This window comes from Lissotriton helveticus, chromosome 12 (genome assembly GCF_964261635.1).
Source record: "Lissotriton helveticus chromosome 12, aLisHel1.1, whole genome shotgun sequence".
NCBI classification, from domain to species: Eukaryota; Metazoa; Chordata; class Amphibia; order Caudata; family Salamandridae; genus Lissotriton; species Lissotriton helveticus.
The window spans coordinates 46,996,775-47,023,410 of NC_136073.1; the positions used below are offsets into that span (position 1 = coordinate 46,996,775).

The 26,636-nt window shown below is 47.0% G+C and overlaps 1 protein-coding gene across 2 annotated transcripts in view; it reads right to left on the reverse strand.

The window, feature by feature from the left end:
- The window catches only part of YBX2 (Y-box binding protein 2), a 134,824-nt gene that overhangs the window by 41,887 nt on the left and 66,301 nt on the right, over positions 1-26,636 (reverse strand). Inside the window, exon 8 of one of the 2 annotated variants that reach the window (XM_078671182.1) lies at positions 5,457-5,609. The exons of the other annotated variant lie outside the window; for it this stretch is intronic. Coding sequence (XP_078527308.1) covers positions 5,457-5,609 — 153 coding nt within the window. The remainder of the gene's footprint in view (positions 1-5,456; positions 5,610-26,636) is intronic. 2 annotated transcript variants of the gene reach the window in all.

Sequence of the window (26,636 nt, forward strand, 5' to 3'; positions counted from 1 at the left end):
GCAGAGATCGAGCCTCGCACCTGCCTCAGGTAATTTTGTGCAGTTTCTCAGCCGTGTATTACCTTTGTTTATTCCTCATAGCGCTTTTCTGCCTTTAGCACTTCTGCCACTGTCATGTTTTCTTATCCTGCTGTGTCCTGCTCAGTCCACCGTTGTCCACGCTGCGGCTCCCGGTCAGTTTCACGCCCCGCCTCCCGCCTCCACCTCTCCTCCGGCCTTCACCTCTCCTCCCGTCCCTCCCCCTCCCCCCCGCCTCCACCTCTCCTTCTGCCCCGCCCATACTTAATGGCAACCACTGCGCGACCGTGCAGCGGACACGGTGAGCCTAAGGCATGCCAGTCTGCACCAGTCCACAACCAGCACCAGGAACCCTGGTTCTCCTGGTCCCCACCGCTATGACTCAGCCACCCTTCACGCTCTCAACCCAGGAGGCCACGCCAACTGCGCAAGATCCTTGCCCAACACGACCCGGGGCAGTTCTCGTGCAGACACTGCCGAAGATTCTTTACCATCGACAAGACACCAGCAGCAGCCGAAGGGCCGCCTACAGAACAAACCACTGAAACACCGACTTGCAGCCTTATTAACGTGCGCTCCCTACACCAACACGCCGTAGAGATCTAGGACCTGATCAACACTTGCCCGACGTCGCAGTCCTCACAGAAACTTGGACCAACGCCACCTCCGGCCCAACAACGCCACAGCAATCCCGGACGGCTACAAGATCCAGAGAAAGGACTGCCCACACCGCCCGGGAGGACTCGCCATCACGCACAAGAACCCCTACGACTCCACATCCAGCACGAGCGACCCCCACTCCAACACGGAACACCTCCATTTCCAGATCCAGCCCAGCCCCATGACCATGCTACATGGCACCCTCATCTATGGACCACCAGACCCCGCACCCAGCCCACAACCACCATTGCCAAGCTCGCCGCATCACACGCCATCACCTCCACGGACAACATCATGCTTGAGGACCTGAACTTCCACCTCGAAAACAGCCAGGATCCCGAATCCACCACACTCAGAGAACCTCTCCAAGCTAGGACTGAAACAGCTAGTCAGTACTCCCACCCACAGAGCAGGCCACACCCTCGACCCCATCTTCGCGGGAGGATAAAACATCCACTTCAGCCACACCACCCAACCCCTCTGGACGGACCACTACTGCATTCAATTCACATTCAAAACCACCGCACCCAAGCCCACCACGACAGAACTGGAGTAAGGTCACCAAGGAACACCTGAACTCCACCCTCTTCCAAGACCGTATCCTATGCCAACAGCCAGCTCATCCGCTCCCTCACCAAGCAGCCTGGATGAAGGACAGCTGTCTAAAGCTCAACTCTGAGAATAGAGGTCCTCATCCTCTGACCCTGCACCTCCACCTGGGACAACACCTGCTGGCCCTCCGCCCTCGGGAGCCAACCCACCGAGAGACCACGCACGGTACCGCGGCATAATAGACTCCTACCTCTCCATGAACAGCCAGATAAACGACGTCGCTTTCACCAGTTTCAACTGCCTCCGCATCCTCTGTAAGACCTTCAAATGGATCCCCCCCAACTGCAGAAAGACAGTCACCCACGCACTCAACCAGCAGACTAGACTACGGAAACACCCTCAATGCCGGAAACAAAACTACACAAAAACTCCACACCATCCCGAAGGCCGCAGCCAGGCTCATCCTAAGGACACTGCACCACGAACATATGACCCAACACCTACGAAGCCTCCACTGGCTCCCCGAGAAGAGGACCACTTTCAAACTCCTCACCCACGCCTACAAATCCCTCAACATCGGACCAAAATACATCGACAGAGTAAGTTTCCACGTACCAGAGGGGAATCTCCTATCCGCTGACCTCGTCCTGGCAGAGGTCCCCCGCATCAGCAGAAACCGAACTGGTGGGAGAGCCTTCTACATCGCAGCCAAAACCAGGAACGAGTTCCCGGTCAACATAAGACGCTCCCCAACCCTCCTCACGTTCAGAAAGGACCTCAAGACCTGGCTCTTCCACTGACACGGAGCAGTCTCCGCCCAACCCCCCCCCCACCCGGCGCTGTCATCCCCCCCCTCCCCTACTCCCCCGCGCCTTGAGACCCTCACGGGTGAGTAGCACGCTCTATGAACCATTGATTGATTGTAGTGGCATGAAAGGCAATCAGACTTGCAGTCTTCATGCTAGTAGCAGCTGCTGTGCCTCACATTTTCATTCCCATTGAATCTGTGTTTACAGTCCTTAATCTGGAGGAACAGAGGGTAAAAGGGTAACATGCGACTTTATTGGTGCGGAGGATTACTGAAACAGGAGGATCAAATCTTAAACTGTCTTGCACCAGTGCCTTATATTTCTTCAGTAATTTAGACGGAACAGGATTTGTAGAAGCTGGAGCCAGAAATAATTGATTGGCAGAGTTCAATAGACCTGGAATGGTTCGGTCAAGAATTGTTTTGAAGCTCACCAATGTGGTGTTGGTGGTAGGCGTCAGTATGGTAGTGTTCAGATTGCTCCACTTACCAACAGTTTGAGACTTTGATTCTCCGGGGACTAGTATCACCAGTAGATCTCAACACTGTCAGAGTAATCTCTGATGGAGGAATCTATGGTGAATGATACAGAATGGCCACGCTGTCTACAGTCTTATGTTTAGATAATCTTCCACTATGAAGCTTTGAAGGAGATCTAGATTTTGGGGATCTTGATCTAGTACAACCCTTGTTCTGTGGAGTCTTAGGGGTAGTTCTAGGTGGTATTTGGAGTGAATAAAATCAATGTGGTGAAGCTGGCATAGCCAGTGTCACTGATGAGAAGCATGGAGCAACAGGGCTAAGGAGTGGAAGATAGACTGACCACAGGCATTACATCATGTGTAGAGGAGTATGCCCTGGAGCGGTCTGAATCCGAAGTATTGCACTCCTCTTTTAAGGTGACGGAGCCAATCTTCTGCATTTGTCTGCAATGGAGATTGATGGTCAAAGTCTAGTGTGATGGTTTTGAGGAATTTAAGTCTATGACTGTCTACATTTTTTTTAAAAACATTTTATTGGATTTTCAAAATAAGAACATTCCAATATGATATTGGTACAGTGTCAGCATCACAGAATTACAGCATATTAGTATCAGCACAGTAACAGTACTGTGTATACAATAGTGATGCTCAAGCCATCGAACAAGATCCCTCCCTATTAAAATTACCTATCGAAACCCACCCACCCTCCCTAGACTCACTGTGTTCGCATAGCCTAGTCACAGTGAACAAGTCACCGTTTGGCCCATGGTTCGAGTACTCCACTTACAAGTTTACATAGGACTTTCTTGTATGGTTCGTGTGGGGTCTGTTACCTATCGAGTTCATAGCAAATCTACGAGGCCCCAGAAAGACCTAGTATTTCAATGGAGTGAAGGTTAAGCAGAGACCAATAATTCCAACAACGCATCCCACTCCAGAGAACTGAGGAAGATTCAGATCTCTATTTTCTTCTCTTCTAATTGCCATGCATTCATCCCTATGACGGTCTACATTGAAGACTGTTTTGGTCACAGCTTCTATTACGTTTTGGACAGCAAGCATGTGGCTATGGTTACCTCTTCTACATTGATCAGGTACATGGAGTCTTTTCTTGAGCTCTTTAGATCTACCTCTTGAGTTTTGAAGGTGCAAAGGAAGGTGGAAAAATCTTTCTGAACCCTCATGACATCCTGTGGCACAATGACTTAATCCGGATTTATTTTTTACAAAAAGGTAGTTTTCTGGATAGTGGTCTTCAGGAAGGAACACTAAGCAAAGGTAATTGGAATCCGGCTGCTTTTTTTCTACCATGGCAAGAGTTAAAAAGTGAAGGCATTCTCACTGGGGAAAGTTTAATTGAAGTCAAAAATAGTGAAAGCATCTAGACTTAAATCTGGAAACACTTGAGAGCAAAAGCCAAAGAACAACTATGCTCCAGAAGGATAAGTTACTTACCTGTAATCCTAGTTCTCTTCCAGGGGTATACTCAGTCATAAGCAGTGAATAATCCCCGCCCACGTTCGGGGACCCCGGAGCGCATATATATATATATATATATATATATATATACACACACATAAATACATATACATACACACACATACATATATATGTGTATGTATATAAAAACATACATATACAGGTCTATGCTCAGAAATTAAAGTTTGTAAACTTTTAAAACTATACACCTAAATATGTATGAACGTACATATATGTAACTATGCAGCCCAAAGTGAGAACTCCAACCAAAATAAGGACAAAAAGCCAGAAAAGAATTCAGCAGTACTTGTAGTAATAAAGAACATTTAAGACTAAAGTTTACAAACTTATAATTTCTTAACATACACCTGTGTGTATATATATATATATATATATATATATATATATATATATATATATATATATATATGCTCCGAGGTCCCCGAACATGGGCGGGGATTATTCACTGCTTATGACTATTGAGGAGTATCCCCTGGAAGAGAATCCTATTGCTAGGAGCTAGAAACAATAGACCTGCCTCCTCAGGTGTATGATGGGACATAGGAGTAAGGGGTGAATTCAAACTAGTGTCAATTTTAATGCTCCAGCTGTACAGCCTATCTGCTAGCATTGCCCTGCAGGCCCTTTATTTTTCCTTTAAAAAATTGTGTGATTGATCTCTATTCAATTCAGGCTCTGTGATATTACAACTTGAGCCATTAAAAAAATGAAACCAATGAAATTTGGCCATTGCCAGCCTTTAACCTGCAAAGCCTATTTTCAACGTTCACACATTTTGTCCTCTAAAAAAGCTGCCACATATATTTTGCAAAGTGCTCAGGGATGCTGCATGTGGGCAGGACAATTCAGCGCTTATGATTGAGGATCCCCTAGAAGAGAATTCGCTATGGAAATTCACAAAATGCAGCCTCTGTGCAGTCACTTCATTAAGGAGACCTACTTACAATATATGCACTGCCAGAACTCGACATGACCACAGCAAGACAGTCTCTTTAAAAGTCAATTTTAAATATATCAACGGATGACAAAGCTAGAAGCACTTCACTACCTAAAAAGTGGACCCACCAGTCAGGTTGAAAACTCAGAACCAATGTTCTTGCACAAGTATGGGTAATTCCAAAGCAGTTAAGAAAAGGACATTACATATGATCTGAAAGTGTTGTTGCTGCAAGTAATCCACCACAAAGCCAAAACAATGATTCATTTTTACTACAAAGGAAAGTGAATGTGCAGAGACATTACAACCTTTCACCTTTAACCCAAAGTGATACATTGTGGAATCCAGGCATACCAATAAAAGACTGAAAGTAGCTGCAACTGCCACCCATTCTGCATATTGGAAGATTACATAATCCATGCATTACAAAGCAATTTAGTGAAACTTCACCTCCCTGCTGAAACACCATGCTAAAGAAGAAAAAAAATCAGTAGCTTACATGCACGGGATGTTTGTCTACTTCGGGCGGACATGGGGTGTGCAATTCTGCAGCTGGTGGATCTGGGGCAGCAGAGTCCGATGTTGCAACTCGAGTGGGAGTTGTAGAAGGCTCTCCACCCGTTACTGGAGTTACCTGATCTTTGCCATCTCCCTGAAGGTTAGAACATACAGTGAGCATTTCTCATCTCCGTCTCCATAGATATGTCAGGCAATGGATGCCAAGTATGTGGCTTACCCAAGACCTGTCCCTCCTGAACATTCAAATTCCAATCCGGTAGAAATAAGTCCCCACATTATACCAGAAACATCTATCCAAGCAAAACCACAAATCCAGCGTACAAAGGGGCCTACAATGGACCCAAGCCTACCAGTCCATAAAAAGGCACCAAGATGGCAAATTAACAACTCCCTCCAATAACTGAAAAATATGGCATCCAATGTTATATACATAAACACAAAGTTGGTGAAAATATCCCAACATGCTGGAGGAAAATAATGCATCCTATCTTTACAGTAGCAAATTTTGACAATGGTCTACTTCAATTACACTGACGTTCACAAGGACATGACACCTGGACAGTGTTCCCTTGTATGGACTACTTGAGCCGCAGGATAGTGTGGGGGCAAGGACCATGGGGTTGATAACCAGCCCAAGTTCACTATTCACAATGGGCACAGATCAGTTATTTCATCCATTCTAAGCATCAAGTTCCTCTGGCCCAGATCTCAGTGCACACGACCTTCCACCTTGCATAAGAAATTATTATTGGGTTGGGACGGTTAACTTTCCCCCAATACTGGTTGAAATACTATGCTTGAATGATATCCCTACAATAAATGCTGTTGATCAATTATGAATATGAAGTGTTATGGCGAATTACAAGGAATACGAAGTATCAGTTTACATTTACAGTTTAGGAATATTGGAGGTCTATTATACAACAGACATGAGCTTCTGTAACACCTAACCTACAGAAAATATTTAAATTTACCAGGCTTCGGATACCTCATTTATTGGAGGTGCTGGGTGAACTGGATGAGAAAGGGGTGCCTTTGATTTTATTCTTGCTGGATCTTTTGAATTAGCATTGAAGTAGATTTGATGTATGAAATATAAGCAGCATCTAATCTCCTACCATCTTGGACAGATAACCTGACAAAGCTCAATACCGACAATCATCTACCCTGTTGCTTCCCAATATGTGGTGCTAGTGAGGCAGACTACTACATTTTGGGCTGGCTACAAACAGCAACATTTATCGGATAATGGTACCTTCAATATTATCATGCACATTAATACAGGGCTAAGGGGAAAGTATGTGCATGCAGGTGTTGATGTGTTAGCTATGCATTTATGTTATCAGTATCCACTATTGGTCATTTGTTTGAGGTTGGCTAGACTAATTGCTGTAAGTGACTGAAAGGTGTAGGGCACAATTTTGCGGGTAGAAGAAACTGCGGTAAACAATTAATGTTCCAGACAGCATGTGGGACCATGGGCATTGGCACTTTAGAGTAACCAACGTAAACTATAGTTGTAAAAATGTGAATACAATATATGATGGCATGCAGTCGAAGGGCATCCTATGAGAGATGAGTGGGCAGGAGGTCGGTCTGTTTCTCCAAGAACAAAACAAAGGCATACAGCAGAGAAATAGTTCCGATTTTCTCCAAGCTAAATTCATAGCCCAGTTGCTTAGGTTTAAGGAAACATTTAGGGTTCGTAACATGATGGCGAAAAGGAAATGGCTATTTTTTCCTAGTTCTGTGTTGTGGGAATCTTCGTTGAAGTCAAACTGGGGAATAATTCCCAAGCTTCATGGATCAATTGTTCATTGAAATGTCACAGGGTATCAGTGTCACTACGTGGAGCAATGCCCTGCAATAGCCAATCAGGGCTAAGGTGTTTTCCTGGAAATCTATAGAGTAACCTTAATGAGAAGTTTTAAGCTTGCACTGCAGAACCATGTGCAAGATGTGAAAGCATGAATGGGAAGAGAACAGCCTAGTATGCTTTCACTCAAAGGTGAGAAAGTCCTTTCTGATTCCAGAAGCTCCCCAACCCATGAAGGCTAATGTCAGTCAACTCAGCCAGTTAGTTTTTACGATAGCATACATAGAGAATTTCATGTTTGCTTTCAAGCTCCCAGTCGGGGACTCCAAGTTAGATGCCCAATGAAGATTATGGTAGGACTACACGTAACCTTTGCTTATGAAATCAACCAGGAGGCAGCAGGAAGAATAGAAAATCATTACTCTTAAATGCACAGAAAGTTTAAGATTCTCTATGATATTTTAGGATTTCCTGGCCCCACCGTAGCGTTTGCTAAGATGCAGGAGTCGAAGCAATAGTGCCTCTTGAATATGTGGACTAAATTCCATGTTGCTGCTTTCTAGATGCCCGCAACTGGAATACTCCTAATCCAATCTGCTGTGGCTGGTTTTCCAATAGTAGAGAGCTTTATGCTTCCCCTAGCAGAGAAATTGGTTTGTTAGCTGGTAGCATAATGTGATACAGGACACTATCCAGTTAGAAATTGGTTGGATGAGGCTAGGCCCGTTCTGATTTGGTCATAGTGAACAAAGAGGTGCCTATGCCACTTACCTCTAACTGGTCCTCTGACCAGGCATAGCCCATCAAGACCCAGCTCAGAGTAGCGAGGCTCCCACCTCATTTTGTTCTGCTTTTGGCTCACCCAGTGTCAGGACTCCTGGTCCTCCTCCCATCCGCCGCTCACATCAAGATGGCTCTGTTAGCTATCCTAGAGAACGCTCTAGTGGACTTAAGGCTTTTAGAAGCCAAACGAGACCCACAAGACAGAGGGAGGCTCCAATGAAAGCAGTGGATCATAGGCATGGATCAACGTGCCCTTGCAGAACAAACTGCATATAGAACGTGGATATGTACCAGGAAGTATGTGTGCATTTTGACAGGCAGGAGGACAAGTGGATTTGTTTTTCTGCACCAATAGGACTGATTTCATCCCAGGGTACTGTTGGGTTAACTGGATACAACTTGCCTTATAACGTACTACTGCATGCAATTCTCCACTCTATAGCAATGCTATTTATCCGTTGCGTTGCAAAAACAGAACGTTTTGTAAAAAATAACGTACTTCTGTATAAACTCAAATGCAAGATGAAGTCCGGGTCTAGTTAGCACTATATAATCCTTTTGATGTACCGTTTAATGCAACGATCCTCTGGTTAAGCACTCTGATACCTCCCGGTCTAGACAGTGCTATATAACCTTTGCAATTCAATTAACTAAAACTGGTTTCCTGAACGCTGAGACCTGAGCATTATGGCTGATGACCAGTGTAGCTGCTAGACAGCTAAATGAGGAGATTGGCCCTGGTTTCACGCTTTACCATCACCTACCCAGCCAGACATTGGGCACAGTTCCTCGTCTCCCCGATACTACTCCCCCCCCCCTACAAATTCCTGAAACGTTGTGTATTGTACCTTATTATGCTCTTGTTTCTGATGTTTAACGCAACGTTCCTAATGTAAAGTGCCCGGATACCCTCGTGGGTCAAGTTCGCGCTATATTAAACTTTAAAAATAGGGAGTATTTCCTAGCTTTCTGGTTAAGCATCTTACATTCAAGCCACCAAGTGCAAAGATTGTGAGGGTCAAGTTAAAACTTTAACCACAGTTCACCATTGGTATTGGATATTCAAAACGTTTCAATTACATCCAGTCAGTCACTGAATCCTCAGTGGTCATTAAATAGTGACAACACCTATCCCAACAGTCAACGGTAAAAGGCAGAGTGACATACTACCAAATTTATAACCACAATTCATCATGAAGTGGAGGGGATTTGATCTCTACACCTCAGCAAGGAGTCTATGGTTCCAAGTTTACTCAAAACAAATTAAGAAAAGACCTCATTTATTTGGGAGGAGGCTTCAAGGGACTATGAAATATCAGTGCAAGGGAACTCTAGTTGCAGGTAACTGCTCCGGCATGGTTTTCTAAAACGATAAATAGACTGGGGAATGAGCCACACCTTATTTGGAAAAAGTTCGGCAACATTGTTCGTCTCTGCTTTTCGCTAGATATCCACGATAAAGGTGAAAGTTGACCCATGTACCAGTGTTACACATTTCCACTAGTTGTACAGCTTCAAAATACATCTCTTGCTTGCAACTTTCCAGTTGGGTCATGCAGCTGCCAGTATCAGACTAAGTCTTGCAGAAATCTGATTTTGTCCAAGCAAAATCTGGAACGGTTTCAAATCCAGGGAATGTGGTGCACTCCAAGACTTCATGAGAAGGAGTGGAAGGTAAAGGAGGATTTATGTAGGGAGAATCCAATCACATGAAAAAAATAAGGTCTATTTGGGCAAATTGTGAAATGTTTGCAGAAATGTATTGTTACTGAATTTGAGACAAAGGTACCAAACCGACTAATGTTCCAAATCTCCATGTAGAATCTGGTCTCCAAAGGGCTTTGTGTGCAAATCTGAAGGGATGCCCTATTGAGTTTAAAAATCCCATTACTGCATTAGGCTTCTAAACAGCTGGTTTGCCACCAGAGGCAAAGCTTTGGTAAAGTATGGGGAAGTGATTGTATGAGGTCTCTTGTTAACATGGCCGGCAGTCAAACCCTACTTACGAGACCCGGCCTCATTCGGGGAAGCATGAACAATAAATATTGGGTAAAAAACAACCGGATCGAGGCTGTGGACTCATTTCCATCTAACTACAAATAATTTAGTGCAAAACTTTGCTCTTGCTGCTTTTAAAGCAAACTTACTCTTTAGTTTTTCCTAAAGACAACGGAACAAGCCTTTTTTGGATCGAATCCGAGGGCTATAATGATGCTGGCCATGAAACATCTGTTCCCTGGTAAGAAGTTGCTGATCTTTCCTCAAAGCAATTGTGTTCAAGGGTAGATTTCAAAAGTTAATGAATCTGTGTTCCTGGACTAGATATGTGCAGTCTGGATGAATGTGCAGGGTTCTAGTTTCTTTCTCTGAAGAGGAATCGGTCCTATATAGGAGTTTTATTTCCTTGGTTTTCTGGGTGCCACCATCTGCTGCCTAGCTGAACATTCCATACCATGAGGAGCAAAGAAGCTTCAACTCAGACATTGCAACTCTAGGCTCAACTGCCTGCTCTCAGCTTCCCCTTTGTGGCATTCTGGTGTACACTGAACCACACACCATGAGGAAGATCTTGGACTGATTTTCCCACTGCCATAGCTGTTGCTACTGGAACAGAAGCGATGGCCAGAAACCCAGGTACTTCCAACTGTTGAAAAGGCAAGCCCTCAGACTGATTTCCTTCTTCATGCATGGAGATCTAGAATACCTATATACAGTTTGATTTGCTCCAAGTCCAGTGGCCCCTTACCACCAGATCTTTCTAGTGGGCACCCAAACCCAATGTGCGACATCAGAAACTGCTTGGGGTCCTTTGTATGCAAGAGTTTACCTTGCAGAGGTTTTGCTTCAACTGTTGCAGCTACAGCTTATCCCAGAGAAACTGCTGCCACTGTTTTTGGTACTGTATAAATCATGCCTAGTGAGCAATGCAGGCCAGAATTATGCTTAACATGCATTCCAGAAGGGCCTTCCTTACTCTACATACTTCAACTCCGTAATTTATGACAGTTTGAAGACTATCAATGTGGCAATTGAACGTAAAGGTGTAGAAAGCAGAGTTACATGAATAGAAGTATGAGTTACTTACCTTCGGTAACAATGTATCTGGTAGAGACTATTCTAGCTGCAGATTCCTTAATGTAGAATTACCCCCAGGCATGAGACTGGATCCGGAAAACTTTTTTTGCCACAGCATCGCTGCGCGCCGGGGGACGGCATCACGCACCTTCACCCAGGCGGCATCCGCAGCGAGGTCACATGAGTTCCATCCTGGCGTGCCTACATCAGTTTTCTTTGGAGAACTTTTCCGCGCCACAACGCGGAACCAGACAAACTGAGGGAGCATGGGAACAGTGTGCGAAAAAGCAGAAAAAGTGGAAAAATGAATGGTGACGAACACCATAAAGAGCAGTGCCAAGACTGCAGTACCCAAAGGCAGGGAAAGAAGAAACAGCACAACCTTGAGCAGCCACCCTGCCAGCATGGAGACAGTCCCCGCCCCCCCCCCCCCCAGGCAAGGAACATATGCAAAATGTCAGGACAACATGTAGCAGGAGTATAATCCCAACCAGCAACAATGGGGAACCAGTTCCAAGAAACAGGGAACGACAAACCTCCAAGGCAACCCAAGCACAGAGTGTGACAGCCCCCCAAAGGAACAAGGGCAAGGCACGGCCAGATGACCCCCAACTCAGAGGTTAGCAGAGGGGCCAGGACCCTTAGTAACAAGAGGGAGGGGAGGGACAAGAGTAAAGTCAAGCCTCGACCCCAGAGCAACCAGAGCAGAGGGGCACAGGAGTACCCATAGACCCAACCTCCAAAGTGCCATAGAGGAGGAAAGGAACAACAAGACAAATGATCCTGTGAAAAGAACGAAAGAATGCACTCACAGAAGACCTAGCCATCCACCAGGAGGCGAGTGCAGAAGCCAAAGGTCCTCGCAGAACGGGGAGGAAGGGCGGGACGCGAAGGAATCTGCAGCTAGAATAGTCTACCAGATAACATCGTTACTGAAGGTAAGTAACTCTTACATCTGAGAGACTACTAGCCGCAGATTCCTTAACGTAGAATAGATACCCTAGCCATACCCACGGGGAAGGAGGGTCTGCAAAAGGACCCCACCAGCCTGGACCCAACAGAAGGTCCCACAGGGGACCAGTCCAACGAACAGGGCGAGGAGCCCCGTCCCCCAGGCAAGGGGAAACCCCACAAGCAGAACACCACCCACCCCCACAGGGGCGAGGGTAGAAGAAAGGAGAAAGGAGAAAGAAGACCTGTTCAACAGAGGAAACAAGGGCAAGGCCAGTGAAGGCCGAAGCACCACACGCCCCTACAAGGCAACAAAACCTCCAGCCAACGCCAAGGCAAGGAGAAGGAAGAATAAAAACCTAGAGGGCCCAAGGAGACTAGGGAAAAGACTAGTCCACCACAGTCGGAAGTCAACAAACCAGACCGAAGCAGAGCAGCCTTCAATGAAAAATTTGAGCTCAGCTTTATGAATAGAGTCGAATAAATGCTTCATGAGCTTTGACAGGACTATGTTAAACTGCCAGAGCGGTGAAGGGGATCTGACTGGTGAAAAAACCCTAAGCAGTCTTTTTATTAATTGCTCAATAATCCTAGCTGAGCGGGGAGGAGCTACGCTAGCAACCAAGATGGCCGACCTCCGCCAGAAGCTCACTAATCCTGATATCTATACTGAATTCGAACCAGACTCCCGTATGGCTGATGGGTTGCTGAGATTAAAGATGCAATCCCGAGATTTCCATCATCTCGATCGACAGTTATGCTGTGTTTTTATTCTCGGCCTAATCCAGTGTGGAAGCCGGGGCCTCGCTTTCTAACCCGTCCAGGTTGGAGTTGAACAACATCGGCTGCGAGACCAGGACGGCGTCTGGTCACCCGGAGTGGAAGAATATCCTGACCGGATTGGATGGTAGTGTGGTGGCCGGGTTGACTGCACGTACACGGCGGGACGCACCGGTAGCTGTGGGCGGGGGTCCGTTGCCCGGTGGCCCTGTTGGGGCCCCTGGGGCTGGCGGGCTCGGATCCTCGCTTGAGGCGATGGTGTTGCGACCGCGACATTGACGAGTGCCCACTGTCAACGTCGGCCCTGCTTGTGCCTGTTGCACTGGAGTAGTCGACCTCCGAGGTGAAAAGAGCTGCTTTGTGAGAGGAGATGGAGCGAGAGAAAGGCACGCCGTCGCTGCAGGCCGTAATGGCCACCATTGGGGCGCTTCACTCGCAAGTCACCGCCGCCATCCATAAAATGGTCGTAACAGTTGACACTGTGTGAGACCGGACGCCGATCCCTCGATAGACTTGAAACATGTTTTAACCGCGAAGCAGGACATGCCTGATAAAAAGGGCCCTGTGCGGAAACCAGAACTGGTGTGTTTTGTCGGCCCCTGAACAGACAGCGAGCCCGGAACTACCGAAAACTCACTATACTCCACCCCGATGCCGCCCAAGATGGACACAGCCAACCTCATACTCCAGGATAATTTCCATAGCGATTTCTGGAGTGATTTCTTATTCTTTTCTCCCCAGTCGGTTCAAATACGTTTTTGTAACTTAATCCTTGGTAGACTGACATCTTCGTTTGCTTCATGGTCTTCGAACATTATTACTTTGGACTCTATCCTACTATACTGACTGACTCTTTTGAACGCTTTGACTTTCCTTTTGAGATGGCGGCCCGAGCAGTGAGAACTCGCACGAAAAATCGTAGTGGCCAAGGTTGAGTTTAATCGTCTGGGTCTGAAACAAAGGCTTTATTTGACACGGGACGTGTAGCCAAAATAATGCGAGAGTCGGACGGTTCTTTTAAACGCCCCCGTTTGTTTTTTAATTGCGGCTTCACATTGTCTGACTATATTCGGGGGGTCTGCTTCTAGTGGGGTATAAAGGGGACCAGGAGCCTGTATGACATCTCCTCCTTCACTATTTTCCTTCTTTTAGGTTTTTGTTGTTGAGCGACAGGCACGCTGCTAGTGGGGCTAGGCCGTAGCCATTACAGGGGTGCAGGGTGGCAGGAATGTTTTTTTTTTTCCTTATTTAGTTCTATGGCCCTTTTTTCTTTCCCTCCCCTTTTACGAGAGGCGATTTGTCCATTCTGAGTCTATTTTTCACATGTCTGGGTGTCTACTCTGGTCCTATTTATCCTGTATGCGTGGGTGGACGGGCCTTGCTGGTACAAGTTCAACGGGGTTGTTGATTATATTGATTTCTGTTCTAAGTCTACCTATTCATGTTGACGCCTCACGCTCCTTGTATTCACTATGTCACATTGGCCTATTCCCCTGCGCACCGTTGCAATGTATCGTATTGTATGACACCCGATATGTGTACTATTTCCTCTTGTCTTCTTTAAATAAATAGATACATAAAAAAATAATCCTAGATGACTGGAAAGAAGGCAATGAGGAAGTCCAAAAACGAGTTGTTGCAGCTAGATGGACTTTAATGGAGATGTGAGCCATGCCAGATTTCGCCAAGAAAAGGATGGAAGGAAGAATTTCATGAGGTGAGGAGAAAGTGTGTACATTCAATTCTTGAAACCAAAGGCAAAACCCATTTCCATTTTGTTTTGTTAGTGCTCTGTGGTCTGGTTCCATGAAGGGGAAGCTTCAAAGGTATGCCGCCTTTGTAAGCTGTCCCTGCCTTTTGCTGCAAATGGCACCCACCAGTTCGGACCCCCACTTTGGGCAAGAAAATCAGCAGGAAAACCAAGTCTGGAGGAGAGGTGTGCCCACCTTTGCCAACCTCACCTCCAGGTGGGGGGGGGGGGAAGGTAGTCGAAGCACACATCTCGATCCCATCCATCTTGAAGATGAGTGAACCCAGCCAGTTATAGAGGTGTTCATGCCCCCCCCCCCCTGCCACCAGATGTTTGGCTTAAAGGATAAGTTACTTACCTGTAATCCTAGTTCTCTTCCAGGGGTATCCTCAAAGTCATAAGCACTGAATATTCTCGCCCATGTGCGGGACTCCGGAAACAATATAAAAATATATATTAAAAAACACATATCTAACTCCATATATATGTATGTACATATATTATTTTTCTCATACCAATGCAGCCCCTAAGAGGCTAACAATGTAAAAACCTTGTACATGTACTGCAATTATAAAGGAAACATAACATTAAATCAAATATCCTTTGAATTTTGTGTTTTAATGAGTAAAACCACTCATAACTCCTGAAAATTGCTCATAAATAGACACGGTTAGTCTCAGGCTGCATTGAAAAGCAACATAGAAAATGAAAGCATTTTCAACCAAAAAACTGGCACTGTGCCTTTAAGGCAGCCATGAACCCAGGCTTCCCATCATGCCTCAGGGGTGACAGTTCGGTCAGTTCTTTGCATAACCCTGATGTCAGGGCTAAAGACACATGAAAACGTACAGCTCTCATTTACCTGGGGAGGCGGGTGGGTGTGCTTATGACTTTGATGAGGATACCCCTGGAAGAGAACTAGGATTACAGGTAAGTAACTTATCCTTCTCTTCCAGGGGATCCTCATCAATAGTCATAAGCACTGAATAGAATAGCAAGCCCAACAACCACCTGCAGGTAAATGAGAAGTACATCTTCTACCTTAACAGACCCAACATCACAGCCCAGCCTGGCTGCTAAACAGATTCCGCAAGGAAGCTTGGCCTACTTGGGTATCTGCTCGTGTCAGAATCAAGACAATAATGTCTGGTAAATGTATGGAAGGACCGCCAGGTCGCCGCTTTACAGATCTCAGACATGGGCACATTGAGAAACGCCGCAGTCGCAGCTCTTCCCCTGGTGGAATGTGCCTTGGGAGAAAACCCCAGGGGTTTTTGTGCTAGCTGGTAAGCAAGTTTAATACATGAAACGATCCATCTGGAAATGGAACGCTTAGAGGCAGAATGGCCTGTCCTGATCGATCCATAGTTAATGAAAAGATGATCAGAATGACGAATAACTTTAGACCCGTCAAGATAGAATTTCAAAACCCTTTTCAGGTCTAAAGAATGCAGAGCCCTCAGCTGTAGTAGAGGGGTTGGGGAAAAAAAGTGGGCAGGGAAATGATCTGATTTACATGAAAATCTGACACCACTTTAGGCAGAAGAGATGGATGCGTCCGTAGCACCACCCTATTCAAATGGAACACCGTATAGGGTTCTGATGCACAGAGGGCTTGAATCTCGCTCACTCTGCGAGCTGACATGATAGCCACCAAAAAAGCCGCTTTCCATGAAAGATGTTGTAAAGTGGCTTTGTGAATGGGTTCAAAGGGAGGACCCATTAACTTTGATAGCACCAAGTTCAACTCCCAGGGTGGAGAAGGAGGACGCACTGGAGGGTATACTTTTTTTAACCCTTGTAGAAAGTCCTTGACAGATGCTAGCTGGAAAAAAGAGGTTTGAGAAGGTGACCGCCTATAAGCCGTTATGGCCGCTAGGTGCACCTTGATGGAATTAAACTTCAAACCTGCTTTAGTTAAATACAACAAATAAGGAAGAACTGCTTCTTCTTGACACTTGATAGGATCATGACTATTCTGTATACACCACATATAAAATCTCTTCCACTTGCATGCATACGAATGTCTGGTGGAAGGACGTCTTGCCTCTTTCAGAATGAGCATGCAGTCCTCTGGCAACCCTAGATGGCCATATTGGATGACCTCAGGAGCAATGCTGCCAAGCTCAATGACGGAAGGTTGGGATGGAAGATCCTCCCGTCCATCTTGGACAACAGGTCCGTCCTGCATGGCAGCCTCTTGTGAGGTGTTACTGACAGATGAAGCAGGTCCGTGTACCACCATTGCCTCGGCCAATCGGGAGCAATCAGAATCATTGTTGTGCACGAGTGTTAGCTTGCTCACCACCTTCGGAATCAACGGGAGAGGTGGAAAGGCGTACACAAATTCGTTTGACCAGTCGATCAAAAGAGCATTCCCTCTCGAGCCTGGCCGGTGGAATCTGGAGGCAAAGCTTCGGCATTTGGCGTTTTGGTCGTCCGCGAACAAGTCTATGGAGGGACGACCCCAGGATTGAAAAAGTTCCTCCACCACTTCGTCGTGAAGAACCCAGACTTCTTTGTCGTCGAAGTGACGGCTTAGAGAGTCTGCCCTCACGTTTTGTTCTCCTGGAAGGTGAACCGCCGTGACAGAAAGCCCTCGAGCCAGAAGCCAATGCCAGATCCTCTGCGCTTCCAATGACAACGTCCGAGAGCGCGTCCCCCCCTGCTTGTTCAAGTAGTACATCGTGGTGGTGTTGTCCGTCTGTACTAGCACCGATGACTCTTGGATCGAGGGGAGGAACGCCTTGAGCCAGGTGTACTGCTCTCAGCTACAGCATGTTGATATGGTAAGTGCTTTCCTTGTGTGACCACTGACCTTGAACCTGCAGGGGACCCATGTGCGCCCCCCAGCTCAGAAGGGAGGCGTCCGTGATCAGTGTTTGTGTAGGGGGAGGTTGATGGACCAGGACTCCCACCTGCATATTCTGAGCTTTTGTCCACCATGGAATAGAAGCTCGAGCTGCGTCTGAGATAGTGATGTGATCGTCCGAGCGAGTAGATTGCTGATCCCACTTGTCCTCCAGATCCTGCTGAAGAGGACGCATTCCAAGTCTGGCATTCGGGACCAGGAACATGCAAGACGCCATCGACCCTAGCAGGGAGGCAATCCTGCGCACCTTCTGAGTCTCGCCGCGAAGAATCAGTTGACATTTCTGGGTGATTGATGATTGTCTCGCCTCCGAAGGAAACACTTTTCCTGTTTTGGAGTCTAGAAGAGCTCCAAGGAAGTGAATCCTCTGGGTGGGCTGAATGACTGATTTTCCGAAGTTGGCATGTAGCCCTAGTCTCTGGCAGGGTATGTTACCATTACAACGAAACTTTTACAACGGACTACTTTTACAACGCAACTTTTACAACACAGAAACCATTACAACGAACTACCATTACAACGCATTTTTTTACAACGCAATAGTTTTACAACGCAATACCTTTACAACGTAAGTATTGGTAAGTATATTATTATAGTAAAAATGTTATAAGTTTGGGTTTTTGGGTAAAGGGGTATTTTTAGGGTTCAGGGCAAGGTTTGGGTTTTTGGGTAAAGGGGTATTTTTAGGGTTCAGGGTCAGTTTTAAGTTTTTGGGTAAAGGGGTATTTTTAGGGTTCAGGGTCAGTTTTGGGTAAAGGGGTATTTTTAGGGTTCAGGGTCAGTTTTGGGTTTTTGAGTAAAGGGGTATTTTTAGGGTTCAGGGTCAGTTTTGGGTAAAAGGGGTATTTTTAGGGTTCAGGGTCAGTTTTGGGTTTTTGGGTAAAGGGGTATTTTTAGGGTTCAGGGTCAGTTTTGGGTTTTTGGGTAAAGGGGTATTTTTAGGGTTCAGGGTCAGTTTTGGGTAGAGGGGTATTTTTAGGGTTCAGGGTCAGTTTTGGGTTTTTGGATAAAGGGGTATTTTTAGGGTTCAGGGTCAGTTTTGGGTTTTTGGATAAAGGGGTATTTTTAGGGTTCAGGGTCAGTTTTGGGTTTTTGGGTAAAGGGGTATTTTTAGGGTTCAGGGCTAAGTTTGGGTTTTTGGGTAAAGGGGTATTTTTAGGGTTCAGGGCTAAGTTTGGGTTTTTGGGTAAAGGGGTATTTTTAGGGTTCAGGGCCAGGTTTGGGTTTTGGGGTACATGGATACAGGGTACAAATAAATTAAAATTTATATTAAATTAAAATAATTAATTTTAATTAATTACATTTAAAAAAATATTTTATAATTACCAATACAAGGATACAGGGTACAAATAAAATAAAAATAATAAATTAAAATAAATTATATTAAATGTAATTAATTACATTAAAAAAATTATATACTTACCAATACTTACGTTGTAAAGGTATTGCGTTGTAAAAGTATTGCGTTGTAAAAAAATGCGTTGTAATGGTAATTCGCTGTAATGGTTCCTGCGTTGTAAAAATAGCGTAAAGGTATGCGTTGTTAAAGTATGCGTTATAACGTCATATATCCCTCTGGCAGAGCTGTATGCAAGTCTGAAACTGATTCCTTACATTGACTGGGGAAGGACCTTTCACCAGCCAATCGTCCAAGTATGGATACACGAAGACCCCTCTGCGACGTAGTGCAGCTGCGACCACCGCCACACACTTCGTGAACACCCGAGGGGCCGACTTTAATCCAAACGGCAGGACTTTGAACTGATAGTGAGGTCCCCACCCTGAACCGAAGAAATCTTCTGTGACTGGGATGTATTGGGACATGGAAATAAGCATCTTGGAGGTCCAGCGAACACATCCAATCTCCCTTCATGAGGTGGATCTATCTGGTGAAGCACCAACATGCGGAATCTTTCCTTTTTGACATGCAGATTTAGCGTTCGCAAGTCCAGGATGGGTCTGTATTCTGACTTCTGTCCTTTTTTCTTGACCAGAAAATAACGGGAGTACATTCCCCTCCCCCTCTGAGACCGGAACTCTCTCGATAGCGGACTTTGAGCAGAGTGGTGACTTCTTTTTGCAGCAGGTGAAGCTGATTTGATGTAGACATGGGGGAACTGGTGAAGACAGACTACTGAAACGAAGACAGTACCCATTCTGAAGCGTAGACAACACCCATCTGTCTTTTGTGACGCTTTGCCACTCTTTCAAATGCTGTGACAGGCTTCCCCCCACTGGAGTGGTGCACGGCGCTGGGGGAAGACAACTCCTTGCTTGGCTTGAGCCTTGCCGGTGTTGCCTTGGCGCTGATTATTTCCCTTGTAATTACGCTTGCCTTTATACTGGGACTTTTGCTGCCCCTGCTGATCTTGACTCTTCTGCCAGTTCCGGGTTTGAACCCGCTGCTTTGTAGAGCCCTTGTTGAAGGAGCGAAATTTCTTCTTGAACTCCTTCTCAAGACCCACCGCCTTGAGAGTTTCCAGCTCTGCCTTCATTTCCTCGTCTGCGCTTGTGCCAAACAATGAAACACATGAAAAAGGTAAGTTCAATACATGTGCTTGAGCTTCTGGTTTTAAAGCAGTTAGTCGCAACCATGATGACCTTCGTGCTGTTACCCCATGAGCATACCCATGAGCTGCTAGGGTAGCTCCATCCGCTGCGGCGCTTATCACCTGGTTGGAGACTTGACTGCCTTCCAGGAGGATTTCCTCAAAGTCCTTACGGTCCTCTGCTGGAAGTTTCTCCACAAAACGTTGCAGAGAATCCCACAGGGAGCGGTCATAACGCCCCAAAAGGGCTTCCGCATTGGCAACCTTGAGGAAAGACGCTGATGTATTGCAGACCCGCCTTCCCCATGAGTCTTGCATCTTACTGTCCTTATCCGGAGGAACAGTGGAGGATGAGGCAACTGCATTAGACTTCCTCGCCGCTGCAATAATCACTGACTCCGGGGGAGGATCAGCTCTGAGGAATAGCGGATCGTCCTCTGGAGATTTGTATTTTTTAAGAATCCTTGCCGGAGCCGCTTTGACTGTCGCTGGGGTTAAAAAGACATCCATGACAGGCTCTATAATCCCCGGCACCAACGTTAGAAAAGGTTTGGGTGCAGACCTATGTTGTAATGTTTCAAAAATTATCGAGGTCTTGACCTGCGGAGCTTTTAAGGCAATTCCCAGCTTAAGAGCTCCCCTACCCAGAACGTCCTGAAAAGTGAAGACGTCATCTATTGAAGATACCCTCGTTGAAGGAGAGTGTCAAGGTAGGAGAGTAGTCTGTGAGAGCGATCTCTCCTTTTGCTTCTTGAGCGTGATCTACGCCTGCCGGTTCGCACCCTGGAGCGCGATAGTTCCCTTTAACGAGCTGGGGAGCGCGATCTTTCCCTCTGGCGAACTGGAGATCGTGATCTTTCCTTCTGTTGTGATCTTTCTCTCTGGCTAACTGGGGAACGTGATCTTTCCCTCTGGCGAACTGGGGAGCGCGATCTTTCTCTTTGCCTCACCGGAGAGCGTGACCGTTCTCTAGGTCTAGAGAGCGGTTGCTGCAATCGATACGCGGTCTCCTTTTCTGGAGCCCAGTGATGCAGTAGCTTGTACCATCGCGGGGAAAGCCTGGCAGTAGGTAATTTATGCTTCACTGGAGAGTGTGATGAGGCGTTTCATTCTTTTGCGAATGCCTAGATTCCTCGCTGCCCGACTGATAAATAATCACATCCGGGCCAGAGTCCGAGCCTGAGCCAGCCGCAGACCTGGAGCGACCGATCGAGTCCCTCTGCTCCGGCGATTTCTTCCGCTTGGCAGCGTGACTGTCACTCACTTGCGAGCCCTGGTCATCCTCCGCAGCTGAGGAAGAACCAGACGACCTTATAGACTGCTGTGCCACTGTCTGAGGTTGGACCACTGGAGTTCCATGCCTCGACGTCGATCTCCTAGGAGGTGAAGACCCCACAGGCTTCTCCAACGTCGAACTTTGCTCAACTTTCGATGGCGAGTGCCCTGCCGACGTTTGTGAATGCCTAGACGTCGAGCATCGATGGTGGGACGCCGACGGAGGAAGCTTCAACGCCGAACTACCATGGTCCTTCGACGACTATGAATGCTTCGACGTTGAATGTCGATGGGTCGTCGACGGAGTATCTCGACGTCGAACGCCGATGACCTGGCGACGACGGATGTTTCGAGGTCGATCTCTTCCTCGACGTCGATGGCAGATGACCTGATGACGACGGGGGATGACTCTACGTCGATCGCCGATGACGGAGAATGCCTCGACGTCGAGCGTCCATAGCCAGACGACGACGGAGGATGCCTAGACGCCGAACGCCCATGACTCGGCACGGCGGAGGCTTCGACGTCGAAAACTCTACCCGATTCTACGTTGACCCGCCCTGCTTCAACGGAGACCTAGACGTTGCACTCGACGCTGCACATCGCCCAGTTGACGGCAGCGGAGCCTTGACTTTCGATGCTGAAGACTTCACCTTCTTCGTCGTTGGAGACCTCGACGCCGATCCAGACGCCGAAGGAGAGCAGGTCGGAACTTTCTTCGATGTCGACCGCTTCATAAGTCTCTTTGGAGACCTACCTCTCTCAGAAAGGACATAAATCCTGCTTCTTTCTCTGTCCTTGATAGTCCGGGATGACAAGGACTGGCAGTAGACACAAGATGCTACCTCATGAGAGTCAGGTAGACAAGCCTTCTTATGCCCACAGGCAGGTGTCAAAAAGAGCCTTAGGCATTTCTGACAAAAAATTAACCTTTGAGCCCAAAAAAGGTATAACTATCTCTCTAAGGTCAAAAACCGTCGAGTGAGATCAAACAATTGAAGAAAACACGAAGTAATTCTGACAGAAAGTAAAAAAAGGTGGGAGCTGTTAACCAGGGTACTGACAGAAGGAGCCGGAAAGAACTGACCTAACTGTCACCCCTGAGGCATGAAGGGAAGCCTGGGTTCATGGCTGCCTTAAAGGCACAGTGCCAGTTTTTTGGTTGAAAATGCTTTTATTTTCTATGTTATTGCTTTTCAATGCAGCCTGAGACTAACAATGTCTTTTTATGAGCAATTTTCAGGAGTTATGAGTGGTTTTACTCATTAAAACACAAAATTCAAAGGATATTTGATTTAATGTGTTATTGGTTTCCTTTATAATTGCAGTACATGTACAAGGTTTTTACATTGTGTTAGCCTCTTTTTGGGGCTGCATTGGTATGAGAAAAATAATATATGTACATACATGTGGAGTTAGATATGTGTTTTTTACATATATATTTTTATATTGTTTCCGGGGTCCCGCACATGGGCAGGAATATTCAGTGCTTATGACTATTGATGAGGATCCCCTGGAAGAGAAAGGGGGTGTACAAACCCCAAAGGAGGAACCAATTGGTCCCCACCTGCACACCCCTCAGATTCAAGAAAGGAGGATATAGTAAATGCAGAGTCAGCTTCCAACAAAAAGCTCCCCATCCATCCAGGGAAGCAGTGGTAATTATCGGCTGAGTGGCGAGAATAGAGACAGATAATTGTTATATTCTGGAAAGTTCCTACCACCTGCTGCCAATGCAAGTCTAGCCCTTCTTGAAGAGGATGCATTTTTAGCTGACAGTAGCGAATAAAACCATCTGAGATCTGGTGGTTCCAGTTAAAGAACTAAAAAATACACAGAAACAGTCAGCCCCATGATATAGGGCAGAACCTAAAGAACTAAAATTATGTTGTAAAACTACAGAGGAAATTAAGGAAGCTATACAAGGCAAAGTTCAAAATAGCTTTAAAAGAGGGCATTCAGAAACTGTTGGACTAGGCCCTTCAGGCAGGTTCACCCCTAAACGTTTTTGCTTTTAATGGTGACCTGGTGGTGGTGATTTTTGGTTTCTGCACACTTTCACTGTGTCCCAGTGGAAAGTGCGTGCGCACTGAGTGCGTGGAGTAAGGTTGGCCTGCCCTCCCATAGGAATGCATGGGGAATGTATGTGTCCCTGGTAGTTCCTGATGCATGGAGTGTGCAGGCTCGAGACTGGTATGTGCAGACTCGTGTGATTGAATGCTGCGCAATGATGTATGCAGCATGTATGTGTGTGGACGTGCCACTTCTAGACATGGCTGTGCGTGTGCGTAAAGGTGCTGGCACGCGATTGGCTGGAGCTGGCTGGGGTGCCAAGTCAAGTCAAGTCAGAATTTATATAGCGCACTACATACCCGTAGGGTCTCAAGGCGCTTGAGGAAGGGGGGGGAGGTTTACTTATCGAATATCCATGTTTTACGTTGTTTTCTGAAGGCTAGGTGGTTTTGAGTAAGGCGGAGGTGGATGGGAAGGGAATTCCAGGTCTTGGCCGCTAAGTAGGAGAAGGATCTTCCTCCCATGGTGGCTTTGTGGATGCGCGGAACAGCGGCGAGGGCTTGGTTGGACGAACGCAGCTGGCGGGGGTGTAAAAGGAAAGGCGCGTGTTGAGACAATCAGGTCCAAGTTCGTATAGGGCTTTGTGGGCGTGGGTGAGGAGACGGAACGTTATTCTCTTGTTGACGGGGAGCCAATGAAGGTCTTTCAGGTGAGCGGAAATGTGGTCTGTGCGGGGGATGTCTAGTGTGAGTCTGGCTGAAGCATTTTGGATGCGTTTGAGTTTCTGTAGTTTCGCGGTGGAACCGGCGTAAAGGGTGTTTCCGTAGTCCAGACGGCTAGTAACCAGTGCGTGGGTGACCGTTTTTCTTGTTTCGGTGGGGATCCAGTGAAATGTTTTTTTGAGCATGTGTAGGATGTTGAAGCATGAAGATGAGACGGCGTTGACTTGTCTGGTCATCAAGAGTGAGGAGTCCAGGATGATGCCCAGGTTCCGTGCGTGGTCCGTCAGTATGGGGGCTTTTCCTAGGGTCGTTGGCCACCAAGAGTCGTCCCAGGCGGAAGGGGATGAGCCTAAGATGAGTTCTCCAGGCTCCATGAGTCATGATGGGTCTGCCCGGTGGCGAGTGTGGAGATTAGCATGCTGATGGCTGGGGAGGAGTGCACCTGGGTCCTGAATAGGGCTGGGCTTTCCCCCCCACAATGCTGGCTCCGCCCCTGTGGTGCGTCTAATGTCCCTAAACCTGCCAGTGAATAGAGTGAGGGGCTGAGCACATTAAGAGTGCTCCAAAACCAGCTGCGATTGGTTTCTCCCCCACCCTGCACCTACAGACAAATGGTTTAACTGTATAAAAAGGGGCTGTTACCCCAGAAATGTTCTCTTCCAGGATCCTATCTGAGGGGGGCTGCTGCTGGGCGCCAGGAGGACCGCCACTGGGGATTGCCTCCCTGCTTAGGAGGACCCTGTGAGCAGGCTCTGGGCCCAGCCTTGCCCCCCCCCCCCCACCTACTGGAGGACTTTTGCTGTCTTTTGAGCCAACTAGCGCCTGGGAGCGCTTTATTTTTGCCCCCAGCACTTAATAGCGCTTTACTTTGCTTCTAGCGCCTGGAAGCGCTTTGTTTGCTGTTGTAGCGCGTGGGAGCGCTTTCCTTATCCCCTACAGCGCTTGGGGGGCTGTGGTCAGGCCAGCAGTCTGCCGATTGAGATCATGGACCGCTCCAGGACAACATTAGACAGAGGAAACCCGCAATTCCACGCGACCCCCCCAGACTCAATGGAAGGCACTGCGGCTATTTATGGCAGAGGAGCGGGCTGGTTTTGGCACAATGGTCATCCACCTCTATGCCCTATTCTTGACCATGGGAACACTTAGGGTGGCGTGGGCATCGCCTGGATGCAGTAGGGAAGCACGTGTCTGGAGTCAAAGACAACACGAGCACCGTAGCATGCCGCCTGGAGAAAAAGGAGAACCTCCTAAAAGTAGTAGCCATCAAGAATGAAGACCTAGAAGCCTGATCGCGACGAAACATGATGGGGAGGAGTTGGCCCAACGGCTAGGGCGGTCGACCTCGAATCTGGGGAACAGGTTTCGAGTGTCTGCAATGACGCTGAACATCCTGTGATTCTGGGCAAATCACAATCCACCTGTGCCCAACAAAAAAAAAAAAAAAAAATGAATGTGTCCCCATGTAATGCAACTGGTGCTATGTAAAGCACTCCGATACCAGATTCGGGTCAAGTTTGCGCAATATAAAACTATACAAAAAAAATGAGGAAACAATGTCTATGGTTCCCCCTGAGCAGTTTATTGAATCTCTACTCCCCAAACTCTTCAGTCCAGTCCAGAGTCATTCACGTCCATGTGTCATGTAGAGGGCACAGATAATTGAGCCCCTGACCTCCTGCTACTCCACTCCCCTTATACCCACACAGCTCCTCAACTACAGGTACACTGCACTACGACTAGTCCTTTGGCTCGGTGGGGGGTATTGGGTTTATATAAACTGTTTTATATCTTCTCCATCTCTCCAAGATCTTAACAACCCTCGTAAGGGTAAGCAGGTTTCATCATATCTAAATAGTCACCCCATAATGGTGGTGTTCCTACAGGAAAAACATCCCTCCATACTCCTAGCCTACTTTTGCTGCCTCCTGGGGGAGGCACAGATACTTTTCGAATTACAGCACATACTCCTGCAGAGTTTGCATACAGATTCATAAAAACCACTCCTTTCACCACCACACTACTGTCACTGACTCGCAAGGTCGCTATATCTTAGTCATGGGCACTCTCCTAAGGAGAAGGGTCGTGCTCCCCAACATACTCTTAACGTTGACAACCCTGCTTTCAACCAAGACTTTTCTGTCCATCTAAGCAGCTTTGACACGTTCATATTGGGAGAGGACCTAAACCTTGCTCTTGACCCGCAGTTCGACACCAGCAGCTGCCCAAGTCGCAAAGCCCAGTGCATTCAGAGCCTTTTGGATGTATGGGATGATTCTCATGGACGTCTGGCGCACCCCATACCCAGACTCCCCTGGTCACACTTTACTCTGCCGCCCCCATGCAATATGTACTGTTTGATTACTAGTTACTTTCAGAACAGCTATAACCTGGATGCAAGATATTAAGGCACTCGCATGTATGCTTTCAGATCACGCCCCTATCCTGATGTCTCATGATACCCTACAGGAGCGGCTGTGAACTAAGATGGTCCTTCCCTTCAACCGCTCTACTTAACACTTTCACTTGGAGCGGAGAGGCGATTATGGACTACTTCAGGGTGAACACAGACAA